This window comes from Salvelinus alpinus, chromosome 12 (assembly GCF_045679555.1).
Source record: "Salvelinus alpinus chromosome 12, SLU_Salpinus.1, whole genome shotgun sequence".
Classification (NCBI taxonomy): Eukaryota; Metazoa; Chordata; class Actinopteri; order Salmoniformes; family Salmonidae; genus Salvelinus; species Salvelinus alpinus.
The window spans coordinates 61,402,803-61,417,530 of NC_092097.1; the positions used below are offsets into that span (position 1 = coordinate 61,402,803).

Sequence of the window (14,728 nt, forward strand, 5' to 3'; positions counted from 1 at the left end):
GCTGTTGCTGCTACTATCACTACTACTACTGCTGTTGCTGCTACTATCACTACTACTACTGCTGTTGCTGCTACTATCACTACTACTACTGCTGTTGCTGCTACTATCACTACTACTACTGCTGCTTCTGCTAGTATGCCTGATAGGTGAGAATTATCTGTTAATTGAATGATTAGAATATTCCGCCCTGAAACATATAATTGTATGGAATTGATTAGAATGTATAAAATCATAATCAATAAATGTGTAGTCCTAGTCAGAATTAGGGTAAAGACAATATGTCTTTATGGTATTTTAAACACAGACTGTCGGAGCTCGGTGCCGACCTCACTAGAGATTTGGGAGAGAACGGGGAGTACGTCTCAAGGACAAGGTCAATAATCTCTGGCGGCTGGGTAGTGAGACAGTGTGTGCATCTGTTTGTGTGTATGTGTGTGCGTATGGTTGTGTGTATGTGGGTGCGTATGGTTGTGTGAATGTGTGGGCGTGGGAAGTCAGTATGAAATGAATTGTTTTGTATTCTTGACTTCAGAACGTTCCCGTGAATAAACCTTTTTGACTATGTTAGCTGGGCCTCCGTCTGTTTCATTCGACCAGGATCTTACACATTCTGGTTTGCAGACTGAGTAAAATAATTAAATTGAGTTATGTACCTGGAGAGCATAATTCTCTTATCAATGGCTAATACTACTACTACTGCTGCTGCTAGTATGGCTAATACTACTACTGCTGCTGCTAGTATGGCTAATACTACTACTGCTGCTGCTAGTATGGCTAATACTACTACTGCTGCTGCTAGTATGGCTAATACTACTACTGCTGCTGCTAGTATGGCTAATACTGCTGCTGCTAGTATGGCTAATACTGCTGCTGCTAGTATGGCTAATACTACTACTGCTGCTGCTAGTATGGCTAATACTGCTGCTGCTAGTATGGCTAATACTGCTGCTGCTAGTATGGCTAATACTACTACTAGTATGGCTAATACTACTTCTACTACTGTTGCTGCTCCTACTACGGCTAAAATTAATACTACTGCTGCTGCTGCTACTATGGCTAATACTACTGCTGCTACTATGGCTAATACTACTGCTGCTACTACTACTACTGATGCTACTACTAATGCTATGTCTAATACTACTACTGCTGCTATGTCTAATACTACGACTACTACTGCTGCTATGGCTAATACTACTGCTGCTATGGCTAATACTACTGCTGCTACGACTACTACTGCTGCTATGGCTAATACTACGACTACTACTGCTGCTATGGCTAATACTACTGCTGCTACGGCTAATACTACTGCTGCTATGGCTAATACTACTGCTGCTATGGCTAATACTACTGCTGCTATGGCTAATACTACTGCTGCTATGGCTAATACTACTGCTGCTATGGCTAATACTACTGCTGCTACGACTACTACTATGTCTAATACTACTGCTGCTACGACTACTACTGCTGCTATGGCTAATACTACTACTGCTGCTATGGCTAATACTACTATTACTGCTACTGTGGATAATACTACTACTGCTACTGCTATGGCTAATACTACTATTGCTGCTACTGTGGCTAATACTACTGCTGCTACTGTGGCTAATACTACTCCTGCTACTATGGCTAATGCTACTACTATGGCTAATACTACTACTACTACTGCCACTACTACTACTACTACTACTACGGCTAATACTACTACTAATACTACTACTGCTACTATGGCTAATATTACTGCTACTATGGCTAATACTACTACTGCTACTATGGGTAATACTACTACTGATACTATGGCTAATACTACTATGGCTAATACTAATACTGATTGAGTCTGTAATACCAATATGTTTCAAGCAGACCCCCATAGTCCCTGTGCCCAAGAACACAAAGGCAACATGCCTAAATGACTATAGACCCGTAGCACACGTCTGTAGCCATGAAGTGCTTTGAAAGGCTGGTAATGGCTCACATCAACACCATTATCCCAGAAACCCTAGACCCACTCCAATTTGCATACCGCCCAAACAGATCCACAGATGATGCAATCTCTATTGCACTCCACACTGCCCTTTCCCACCTGGACAAAAGAAACACTTATGTGAGAATGCTATTCATTGACTACAGCTCAGCGTTCAACACCATAGTACCCTCAAAGCTCATCACTAAGCTAAGGATCCTGGGACTAAACACCTCCCTCTGCAACTGGATCCTTGACTTCCTGACGGGTCCCCCCAGGTGGTGAGGGTAGGTAGCAACACATCTGCCACGCTGATCCTCAACACTGGAGCTCCCCAGGGGTGCATGCTCAGTCCCCTCCTGTACTCCCTGTTCACCCACGACTGCATGGCCAGGCACAACTCCAACACCATCATTTAGTTTGCAGATGACACAACAGTGTTAGGCCTGATCACCGACAACGACGAGATAGCCTATAGGGAGGAGGTCAGAGGCCTGGCCGGGTGGTGCCAGGACAACGATGAGACAGCCTATAGGGAGGAGGTCAGAGACCTGGCCGGGTGGTGCCAGGACAACGATGAGACAGCCTATAGGGAGGAGGTCAGAGACCTGGCCGGGTGGTGCCAGGACAACGATGAGACAGCCTATAGGGAGGAGGTCAGAGACCTGGCCGGGTGGTGCCAGGACAACGATGAGACAGCCTATAGGGAGGAGGTCAGAGACCTGGCCCTGTGGTGCCAGGACAATGATGAGACAGCCTATAGGGAGGAGGTCAGAGACCTGGCCGGGTGGTGCCAGGACAACGATGAGACAGCCTATAGGGAGGAGGTCAGAGACCTGGCCGGGTGGTGCCAGGACAACGATGAGACAGCCTATAGGGAGGAGGTCAGAGACCTGGCCGGGTGGTGCCAGGACAATGATGAGACAGCCTATAGGGAGGAGGTCAGAGACCTGGCCCTGTGGTGCCAGGACAACGATGAGACAGCCTATAGGGAGGAGGTCAGAGACCTGGCCGGGTGGTGCCAGGACAACGATGAGACAGCCTATAGGGAGGAGGTCAGAGACCTGGCCCTGTGGTGCCAGGACAACGATGAGACAGCCTATAGGGAGGAGGTCAGAGACCTGGCCGGGTGGTGCCAGAATAACAACCTATCCCTCAACGTAACCAAGACAAAGGAGATGATTGTGGACTACAGGAAAAGGAGGACCGAGCACGCCCCCATTCTCATCGACTGGGCTGTAGTGGAGCAGGTTGAGAGCTTCAAGTTCCTTGGTTTCCACATCAACAACAAACTAGAATGGTCCAAACACACCAAGACGGTCGTGAAGAGGGCATGACAAAACCTATTCCCCCTCAGGAAACTAAAAAGATTTGGCATGGGTCCTGAGATCCTCAAAAGGTTCTAAACCTGCAGCATCGAGAGCATCCTGACTGGTTGCATCACTGCACTACAGAGGGTAGTGTGTACGGCCCAGTATATCACTGGGGCTAAGCTGCCTGCCATCCAGGACCTCTATACCAGGCGGTATCAGAGGAAGGCCCGAGAAATTGTCAAAGACCCCAGCCACCCCAGTCATAGACTGTTCTCTCTACTACCGCATGGCAAGCAGTACCGGAGTGCCAAGTCTAGGACCAAAAGGCTTCTCAACAGTTTTTACCCCCAAGCCATAAGACTCCTTAACAGGTAATCAAATGGCTACCCGGACTATTTGCATTGTGTGCCCCCCCCAACCCCTCTTTTTACGCTGCTGCTACTCTCTGTTTATCATATATGCATAGTCACTTTAACTATACATTCATGTGCATACTACCTCAATCAGCCTGACTAACCAGTGTCTGTATGTAGCCTCACTACTTTTATAGCCTCGCTACTGTATATAGCCTGTCTTTTTACTGTTGTTTTATTTCTTTACCTACCTATTGTTCACCAAATACCTTTTTTGCACTATTGGTTAGAGCCTGTAAGTAAGCATTTCACTGTAAGGTCTACACCTGTTGTATTCGGCGCACGTGACAAATAAACTTTGATTTGCTACTACTACGGCTAATACTACTATGGCTAATACTACTACTACGGCTAATACTACTATGGCTAATACTACTACTACGGCTAATACTACTACGGCTAATACTACTACTACTATGGCTAATACTACTACTATGACTAATACTACTACATGGTAGCCTCCCCCACTAAGAAGTCAGTCTGTCTTACACTCTGTGTGTGTGTGTGTGTGTGTGTGTGTGTGTGTGTGTGTGTGTGTGTCCATACCTCTGAGGCGCGGTCCCAGAACTGAGCCAGCACCTTGGTTCTGTAGTCAGGGATGATACACATGGGGTTGTTAGACAGCATCAGCTTCTCCAGGCAGGGCAGCGTTCCTATGTACCTGATCTCCTCAAGCTGAGAGGACAGAGGAAATTCAGCAGTTTACTCAACTGTATATGTATGTTATATGTTACTGTAGCTAGTAACTTCACTGTAGTAAAAGCAGTTTTAGACCAGCTACTGTTAAATAACTTTGTGACAAGTGCTGATGTAAAAAATAATTTTGAACAATCAGAATACTAGCTACCACAGTTTGTTGAAGCTGAGGTCCAGGTTGACCAGAGAGCATAGTTTAGTGAGGCCTGATTGATTGATTGATTGGATGCTGCAGAGTGATTACCCTACCTGTCCTAGCTTGTTGGAGCTGAGGTCCAGGTTGACCAGAGAGTATAGTTTAGTGAGGCCTGCGAGGCTGTCTAGCTGGTTGCCTGCCAGGTTGAGGGTCTTGATGTTACCCAGTTTGGTGTGGGCCCCCTCTAACACTGTCAGAATGTTGTAAGAAAGGTCCAGGTGGATCAGGTTGTACAGGTGCTGAAACACAAGCAGAAAACAACAACATGAAGACAAAATGGACGTCCTGTTATTGTCTTGGGTGCTCTTTTTACTTTTCTCTAGAAATGGCCTCAACTAGCCAAAACATCCTCAAGTCAAATACAGTGTTGGGAGTGACAGGTTAATCCTGTAACATGATTAACTACTTTTCTCTTCAACAAACACAGTAATAACATGTTACATGTTTTATTAGGGGAACATTAAAATATTTACATTAAATGAAGCCACACAACCACCAAGATATGGGGCTCTTTTGTTTTAGAATGTTGTTTTGACAATACGTCATATCTATTGTAAACATCTCTGTACCAGAGGCCTACATTCTCTATGTACGCCTCTAGTCTGTACATACCTGAAGGTTTTCCACCGTAGAGAGCTCATTGGAACTAAGATCTAAGAATTCTACTTTTGGTATCAATTTCTGAAAAAAATAGGACGAAAAAAAGTTAACAGAATTACACATATAGTCAATTGTATTATGGCCAAGCTTAGACGTATAGAAGAATTCCATGAATAACACAAAAACCATGAATAACAGGCAATCATTATTATTATTGATATGAGTGTAGGGTCTCTCACCACTGAGTTGTCTATGCAGCCTATGTGGTTGTGGCTCATGTCCAGAGTGGTGAGAGTCTTCCAGGTAGGGATGATGGTGGTGACGGGACAGTCTGAAAGCGCTCCCTCTGCTACCCACTGAGGGGACTCACATGCCTCCGGAACCAGCACATCCTACACAACAAAGGTAGAAATCAAGATTGACCTACCACCCACCCACACACACACACACACACACACACAAGCACGTACAGACAGACAGACAGGACAGACACACAGACACTAATCAACTGTGAGTAAAGTTGGACGTGTTACCATCATGGATGCTGCAGTGTGGTGGACGCTCAGCGTGACCAGACAGGGTTTCAGAGAAGGCAGTCCCATGATCTGGGCCGAGTTACACTCACTTATCTGGAAGAAAATGATTTTTAAAAATGAAACAGAGAACAAGTGACGGATTAATTATCAATAGGACTTTCTATGCTAACATGACTAAACGGTAACACTTTAGAATAATGTTCATCACTAAGTATTAATTAACTGTTTATAAGTATTACCCAGGTCCAAAACCGAATATTTCCGCAGATCCTTTTTACCACATACTGAAGATTTTTTTATCACCAATAATTTAGTTCTATATCAGCTGATGATATGCTACTTTTAGTGTCTGTGTGTCCTTGTTGTGTCTCATGGTCTATTTAAGGGTAACGGATGTATTGGCTGGTCCAATCAAATTTCTCCTCTTGGGGATTAATAACGTACTATCTTAACATTACCTAGCCTGGTCCCAGATCTGTTGGTACCGTCTTGCTAATAATGACAATAGGAAGCACAGATCTGAGATCAGGCTAACCATTATAGTCCAAGGGCCACCCACCAAAAAAAAAGGCTTCAGAAATGCTGTTTCATGACCCAGGAAAAGGAAATGCAAATTGTTGACATCATTTTGTAGATAATGTTATTAAGTGGAAGAATGTGTGATCTACAACTTGTAAAAGTTGCACATTAATTAAATATTATAAATCAAAAAAAGGTACGATTTTTAAATCATTGCGAAGAAAGCAACGTATGTACCGAACCGAAGGAATCCTGAAATAATACGAGTTAAGAAGCAGTTGAAACGTTCAAAATGAATTTTTCTCAGATGCCTGAACAGAGCTTTATGTATCTGTCGGGACCTTGAATGTTTTGAGAGCTGTGTTAGCTAGCAAACATTGTTCTGTCTTTAGCTTGGCTAGCAGGCAAAAGTAATAATGGCCCTGTAGATTAAATACAACTGCCAAAACGTCTTCTATTAACTGACAAAACAACTGCACATGTTTAACACGAGATGCTAAATAGCATAACTATGTTATTTTTCATTACATTATCTACATAATGTTGTTGAAATGTTGCAGTTTCGTTTTCTGGGTCATGGAACCTTGGACTGTCACCTACGGGCCCTTGGACTGTCACCTACGGGCCCTTGGACTGTAACCTATTGGCCCTTGGACTGTAACCTATTGGCCCTTGGACTGTAACCTATTGGCCCTTGGACTGTAACCTATTGGCCCTTGGACTGTAACCTATTGGCCCTTGGACTGTAACCTATTGGCCCTTGGACTGTAACCTATTGGCCCTTGGACTATCACCTATCGCTAGTACATACCTCAATCTGTAGGAGAGCTTTAAAGACTGAAAGGTCAAACGTGAGGCTGTCTTCCTGGATGTTACTGGTCCCCACCTCTCCTCTGGTGCCTGTGATCTGGGAGAACAGTAGAGACCAAACAAGACATGGCTAAACCCTAGTGTTTTTTTAATAAAGGGCGCATGTGCATAGATCAAATCATATTAGCTACAGATTCAGAGATGTCGAGAGAACAAGAGATGTCGAGAGAGAGAAAGAGAGAGAGTTCACCTTGAGGTATTTGAGTCTGCAGGTGAAGTCCAGAATGTGTCCCAGGTCTGCCTTGGCGTCACCATTAGAGCAGGTAGGTTTGGCCAGCTTCAGCTGCTGAGTGATGGCATACAGTTGGAGGGGACACAATGTGAACACCTCACCAGCCACCAGCAACTGCTCTCCTGCAATCAATCAAATTCTTTATTGTTCCTGTTCGGACATTTGTAGTGCAGCCAGTCAGTCAGGGTAGTGCAGCCAGTCAGTCAGGGTAGTGCAGCCAGTCAGTCAGGGTAGTGCAGTCAGTCAGTCAGGGTAGTGCAGCCAGTCAGTCAGGGTAGTGTAGTCAGTAGAATACAAAACAATAGACCAACAACACATTATAAACACATTATAATATCAACATTGTTACTACTGCTTGTGTCTATTGTACAACGGTCTTGTCTGAAAGCCACATCTGAAAATAATACATTTATTCCGTTGTTTTCTATTACTGTATGTGTAAATTGTACTATTATTATTATTATTTTGTACATAATGAGTCTGTTGGTAGCTGATGAACAAATGAACAAACCCTTATGGAACAGCTCCTCTGCCAGAGCGGCTGTGATTCCATTCATTTCCTGAAGACACGGACGAAAAGACAAACATTACAAAATGAGACATTCCTTAGCGAAGAAGAAAGACTAGAAGAAGAAAAACTAGAAGAGAGGTGTCCATGTTATTGTCATTCATTCTGGTCACGTCTGTCATGGCTATCAAATTGACAAGTATCACAAGACTTGTGGTAGTAACAAATGCTGATTTCATTTGTTACTACCACAAGACTTGTGGTACTTGTCAATTTGATAGCCATGACAGACGTGTCCTGTCATCATGTGATCTGAAATTATTTGTTGTTTTGTTGTTGTAATAATGATAGTTAAAAACAGATGATCAATGATGGATAGCACTAAGACATGAACACTAACTCACTGACCTGCAAAACAGCTGAAGAACTAAATAGCCTACTTAAATTGCTTTATCAATTCAGGACATGATCATTAAACTCTGACAACAGCTAAGCTATTTCCTGCCTGATGTTCTGCTGTGACAAGATTCAAAACAACCCTTGATAATATTTAACCACCACTACAGATATGAATAGCTCATGAGATTACACACGCCTGACCTGACCTGTGCACGGTGGACCAAAGTGCACACACACAAGTGAAAAACAAATCTGACATTTTACAAGACCAACATATGTGTGGGTGTGTCCTTACATATTGGTGGAAGTGCAGAAAGTAGGAGAGGACTTTAGGGGCAGCTGTAGGGAATCTGACAAGCAGTGTTTGTAGGTAGACTTCCAGCTCCTTCTGACGTTTCTCTACCAGGCTTTTGGAGTTTTTACCGATCATCTTCTTAGGCGGCAGTAAATGTTTCTCTATCTTCTTCTCAGCTGTCAGCTTGGGTGAAAATAATTGTATGAATCTCACAATAAAATGTCACAATAAATAGCATCGGTTGTGTAAACTGAACTAGCAGAATATGGAAGTTATTACATATCTGTTACATGGCAGTCAGTGTCATATAGTATCTACATTTTACAATGTGTCATCATGGTTCATAACATTACGCATTTTTCAAGTCACTCACTTTCTCATGCAAATCATGGAAATCACTGTAGCGATGCTTGATGGTCCATCTGTGATCCCTGACTGTCACCTCGATGACGTACACCTGGAAAATAAATTAATATTAATAACAGAATATGGTCATGAAAATTAAACTCAGATCATGTTAGACACAGGGTCAATCACAGTGGTTTATGTTTACTCTGTGTATTGAATATTACCCCACAAATTACTGAGAGGAGAACAATAACGACTATTATTAGCTAACTTGTGATGTGGATATCAATGAACGGGACCTGTCATCAGTTAAACACAGCATGAATCATTAGGAATTGATTGAGCTTTCTTTACCACGATACTAATATATATATACATACACATATACACACACTATAGCCCCCAGAAACTAGCACAGTAAACTGAGAGAACTGTATCAGTGACAGTCAGTTGTCCTGATTGACTGACAGTGTAGCTAGCTAGCGTGAGCTTTGTGATACCTAGCGAAATAGCTAAATAATTTTACGCACATCTCAGGATCCATCATGACAGCACAGTTAACTAGCTAGCTTCTAACAGCTTACTAAGAACATTTAGTAGTTAGCTAGTTGACTGTCTGTATGAAAATATTGCTGTGTTTCACGATAAAACCTAAATTAGCTTGGTAGCTATAGCTAGCTACCTTCGAGAGACGTCACGATTGAAAACGATTTGTCATTTAATTTTCATATGTACACATACATGTCAATTAGCATCAGGATTTTAAACTGTAGCACGCATGCAGTTATAAAAGTTTGGGATTAATTTAGCTAGCTGCGTTACTGTGATTGCTTGCGTTATATGATTGCTTCTACGTGACATTAAAACAGGAAACTATACGTACTTACTAGCTAGCTAACTAGATTGCTAACGCTAGCTAACTAGATTGCTAACGCTAATTAACTAGATTGCTAATAGCTAGCTACATGAACGTACAGTGTAATTCTCCACGAGCTCCGATCCAACGATGGAAACCTTTTTTACAACGACATCCTCAGGAAATACGGCAGTATCCATCTTGAAAATCACGATATCAAAAATACAATCAGTAGAGAAACTGGTCAATTTTGTTTTTAGCTTAAGGTCCTCGGTGATGTACAGTGCTAGCTAGCTAGCTTTCTCCTCCATCTTTGTTGTGACAGACAGCTGCGGTCTGGTTAAATCCCGGAAAACGATTCAAAGCCAAACGAGTGACCGTTTGCTAAACAGATCTAGAGGCGTTGTCCTTTCCCCAATAGCCTAGTTCTAAATATTTGACCTGACTGACTGTCTTGGTATCAGAGGATGATCTAGTAGACAGCCCAATGCTGCATAAAGAATAGATTAACCTACTTATCCAGCAATAGGTTTATCTGAATCTAAAAATAACTCTGTCTGTGGATCGTTGAGACTCTCGACCAGTGACGGTAATCACCAAAATGGACAAGGGTTTAATATAATAATTTAACTTGTTGATAGACACCGCATGACACAATGCTGACATGTGTCTGTGCGCACCACTACATTATCTCTGATTAATCGGAGATAATTGATTAATAGCTGTCTGTCCATGTGGTTTCTTTATTTTACTCTCATTATTATCTATACCGATGCCTAGTCACTTTACCCTGCCTTCATGTACATATCTAGCTCAAATACCTCATACCTCTGCACATTGATCTGGTATTGGTACACCCTGTATATAGCTCCACATTGATCTGATACTGGTACTCCCTGTATATAGCTCCATTCTTGTGTATTTTTTATTTTACTTCTCTTCTTATTATTTTATTTTTAAACTGCATTGTAGGGAAGGGCTTAATTAACCAAGCATTTCACGGTAAAGTCAACACCAGTTGTATTCCGCGCATGTGACAAGGGGGGTGCCTTGTCTTATGATGTATGTTTTCAGTTTGTTTGTGTACGCTATATAGCCCATAGAGAATAATAGAGGCCTCTAGTGGCCAAAAGGCTGTTTTAGCATGGGCAGCGCCTTTGAGGGCTTCCACCATTTTAATGTGGGCAACTGGGTGGGACTTCCAACATCATTGGCTGATCCCTCCTGGTGACCTTGTTGGAGTCATGTCCAACCGGGTCATTTAAGAGGGATCAGCCAATCGTGAAGAAGAAAATTGACTACTTCAAAATGGAGATTGCCTCAATGTCGCTGCCCATGCTCTCACAGACACCATAATAGGAACTATATAGAGATGCTTTCCGTATCATTCTCTATGGCATAGCCCCATAGTTTACAGGGGTATTGAATCCCGGGTCCGGGAAAATATCTCTATAAAAAAGTGGAACAAATATTGTTTTTATGTCAATGTTTTTATGAGTATCACTAGCGACATTGGTATTGTAAACAACAATATTTGAGAAACATAGGCTACAATTCACATTTAGTGTGTTGACACTTTTTGTGTTTTGGTGTGCATGCCTGTTGTTTTCAGAACAATTGCTCTGCTATTATTTATTGTCTTTTTATTTCACCTTTAACTAAGCAAGTTACGAGCCTATAAGACTGTATCAGTGTCCATTTGACAGAAGAAAATGTAACAGTCAGTGGAGAGGGTTTCTTTATTCTGTAAACTGGCAATATTGGTGTCAACACCAAACTTTTTCGTGCAGTACGTGTGCAACGGGATTAAGTCCAATGTAACGATGCACCCTAAACGTCATAAAAAGAATTGGACTAGTCTATTACTGTCTGAAAGGTTTGGTGTTTTCATAATTCCAGCTAGATTAGCCAGTCGTTTTGATTGTTGTGAAATATTTGTTTTCTATTTGCACATAAAATAAATACATTATCATAAATACACAGGTTTCTGGATATCTATTTGTTAGATGTATTTAATGTTTTGGATAGTGAAACGTGGAACACCCCCGCGTATCCAGCCAACAGTCGAATGTTCCATTTCTATATAAAACGCTCGAGCCCACTTTCCAGTACCATTTGCAACTGTCACTTCAGTTGGATAAGATATACACAACAACAACAGGGTCACTAGTTAGCTATCAATTAAAAATAAGCAAGAAATTCACCTGAAACTCGGAACTTATTTGGCTATCTTCTATAGTCGTATTTTTTTTAAATTGTACTATTTGACGAGAGAAAAGGGGTGTGACAGGCTAGATAGCGCAGCTGTAGCCCCGAGCAGGTCAAGCTGCTTGTACCAGAGGCGTGCTACCAGGCTATGTACTCTCTAAAGCCAGTGGTCAAGAAAAAAACGAAGAAGATTGTAAAAAGGTAGACTTTTAGGGGTTTTCGTGTGGTGATCCACGAAAGTATACGAAACCCCATACAGAGAAATTACAATTTCTTTGTTACCTAGCCGCTGACAGCAGCGGAAAAGAGTATGTGAAGCTCAGGGAAGCACTTAAACTGCGTTTCTGATGCTTTTCGAACAAGAGATGTATGGGAAGGCAATGGTGTGCCAGTGGCGGGTCTACAGTGACCGACCTGCTTGCAAAGACCAACAGAAGGATGGGCAGCAGGCAAGGAGAGGGGACAACAGCAAGCTTAGTTGGTCCAAGAACGGGAGGAGGCAGCAAGGGTATCGGGGGAAGAGAGGAAGGGTGCATGGGCATCATCATCCTCACCACCCCAGCCAGTTCTACAAACAGAACCGACCACCTCGTATGATGACGTCACTGCGTCCTGTCAACATCAAAGGCAACAGAGCGCCAGGAATGAGAGCTCCGAGGAACACCAACCAGTTCCTGATGCACGAAAAATACCAGATGATGCATATGCGTTCGGACTCCATCGGCACAGACAGTGGGTCTGACTGCGAAACTGATTTCACAGATATGGACTCGTATCTAGGCGTGCTAGAGAACGCAAGGGGCGCTCTCCTCGACAGTCCAGATCTCACAAAAACGCCAGCACGGTTCTTCCCCCGACAACTGGCCAAGTGCCAGCAGTTCCCCTTCTTCAATTTAGGGGATTTGTACCAAGAGGAGCAGGAGAGTAACAGTATGCAGTATTTCCCGTCAGATAACGACGTGATGCAGAGTGAAGATTTCATGCAGAAAGACTTCAATGACTTTTGTGACACGTTCAGTGGGACCGAACCACCGATAGACATGTAAAAGAACCTGGTATCTAAATGTAATGTATTTCTGTTTACATTAAATGTATGTTTACATTAGATGTAGGAGAGAAAACATACCTCAATTCAACAGATATTGGTTACTGTTACAATATATGATTGTTTTCTGATACTGTCTGTTTATGGTGTTATTGACAATGCTGTGTTGGGGGAGTGGTTAAATGGGTAGGAGTGAGACCTACGAACCAATCACATCCGTGCTCGTTGGATTATTCTACACCATTGCTTGATGCTGTCATTGCATTATTGAAAAACGCTTTGAACAATAAATAACTGCTTCTTATTAAAAATCTGTTTCAATCTACTTTTGTTTTGATAATTACACTGTTGTATAGTCAAATAAGCAACGGTATCGTTAGGATAATATTTATTTTGAAATATATTTCTTACATTTATTGCCAGTAGAAGAATATATGTCAGTATGTTGTAAGTAGGCTACATTTTAGGTTAGAACTGAACATTTTGTTAGGATGGTAGTATTGTTTAATCACTAAATAAAATAAAACTGGATTGATGTGTTCTAGAATGTAAATGCAGCAACAAAGGAGGTGGGTGGGCGGAAGCCATTGAAATGTAGACGACAGATTATTCCGATAGACTGTATAGAACAACATGATACTGGAATAGGATCACGCTCATAAGTATATCATCATAGCTAAGTACTATATTTAATGTGTTTGTCATGGTTCTCTTGTGTGTGTGAGACTACTACATTGTTCAAATCCAGTACAGTGTAATAAGCACTCGAGAAAGAGAGAAACTGTAACAAATAGAACCACAGAGGTTGGTAAATATAAGTCTATGTGTTGGTAGAACTAACCGCATAGTAAGAGAACCACAGAGGTTGGTAAATATAAGTCTATGTGTTGGTAGAACTAACCGCATAGTAAGAGAACCACAGAGGTTGGTAAATATAAGTGTATGTGTTGGTAGAACTAATCGCATAGTAAGAGAACCACAGAGGTTTGTAAATATAACTCTATGTGTTGGTAGAACTAACCGCATAGTAAGAGAACCACAGAGGTTGGTAAATACACTACATGTCCAAAAGTATGTGGACACCCCTTCAAATGAGTGAATTCGGCTATATCAGCCACACCCGTTGCTGACAGGTGTATTAAATCGAGCACACCGCCATGCAATCTCCATGGACAAACATTGGCAGTAGAATGGCCGATACCGAATAGCTCAGTGACTTTCAACATAAGATGCCACCTTTCCAACAAGTCAGGTCGTAAGATTTCTGCCCTGCTAGAGCTGCCCCGGTCAACTGTAAGTGCTGTTTTTGTTAAATGGAAACGTCTAGGAGCAACAACGGCTCAGCCGCAAAGTGATAGGCAACACAAGCTCACAGAACGGGACCGGCGAGTGCTGAAGCGTGTAAAAATTGTCTGTCCTTGGTTGCAACACTCACTACTGAGTTCCAAACTGCCTCTGGAAGCAACGTCAGCACAAGAACTGTTCATCGGGACCTTCATGAAATGGGTTTCCATGGCCGAGCAGCCTCACACAAGCCTAAGATCACCATGAGCAATGCCAAGCGTCGGCTGGAGTGGTGTAAAGCTCCCTGCCATTAGACTCTGGAGCAGTGGAAACACGTTCTCTGGAGTGATGAATCACGCTTCACCATCTGGCAGTCTGATGGACAAATCTGGGTTTGGCGAATCTGGGTTTGGTGAATGCCAGGAGAACGCTACCTGCCTGAATGCATAG

General features: G+C 42.5%; 2 protein-coding genes across 10 annotated transcripts in view; one reads left to right on the plus strand and one right to left on the minus strand.

The window, feature by feature from the left end:
- The window catches only part of nisch (nischarin), a 32,112-nt gene extending 21,244 nt beyond the window's left edge, over positions 1-10,868 (minus strand). For all 9 annotated transcript variants that reach the window (XR_011667313.1, XM_071337002.1, XM_071337001.1 and 6 more), the window contains exons 1-11: positions 9,861-10,868; positions 8,911-8,994; positions 8,538-8,720; positions 7,847-7,895; positions 7,294-7,457; positions 7,045-7,140; positions 5,712-5,807; positions 5,418-5,570; positions 5,191-5,259; positions 4,632-4,817; positions 4,233-4,361 (exon numbers count right to left, since the gene is read on the minus strand). Coding sequence is in view for 8 of the 9 variants with exons in the window: in XM_071337002.1 (XP_071193103.1) it covers positions 4,233-4,361; positions 4,632-4,817; positions 5,191-5,259; positions 5,418-5,570; positions 5,712-5,807; positions 7,045-7,140; positions 7,294-7,457; positions 7,847-7,895; positions 8,538-8,720; positions 8,911-8,994; positions 9,861-9,941 (1,290 nt within the window). In the remaining variant the exon portion in view is untranslated. The remainder of the gene's footprint in view (positions 1-4,232; positions 4,362-4,631; positions 4,818-5,190; positions 5,260-5,417; positions 5,571-5,711; positions 5,808-7,044; positions 7,141-7,293; positions 7,458-7,846; positions 7,896-8,537; positions 8,721-8,910; positions 8,995-9,860) is intronic.
- Positions 10,869-11,836: 968 nt separating this feature from the next.
- Positions 11,837-13,305, plus strand: LOC139536462 (coiled-coil domain-containing glutamate-rich protein 1). The gene has a single exon (XM_071337009.1). The coding sequence runs from the start codon at positions 12,297-12,299 to the stop codon at positions 12,993-12,995; it is 699 nt and encodes a 232-aa protein (XP_071193110.1). The 5' UTR covers positions 11,837-12,296; the 3' UTR covers positions 12,996-13,305.
- Positions 13,306-14,728: the final 1,423 nt, after the last annotated feature.

Coding starts and splice junctions, on each gene's coding strand:
- LOC139536462 (XM_071337009.1), top strand. CDS start 12,297: ATGCTTTTCGAACAAGAGATGTATGGGAAGGCAATGGTGTGCCAGTGG.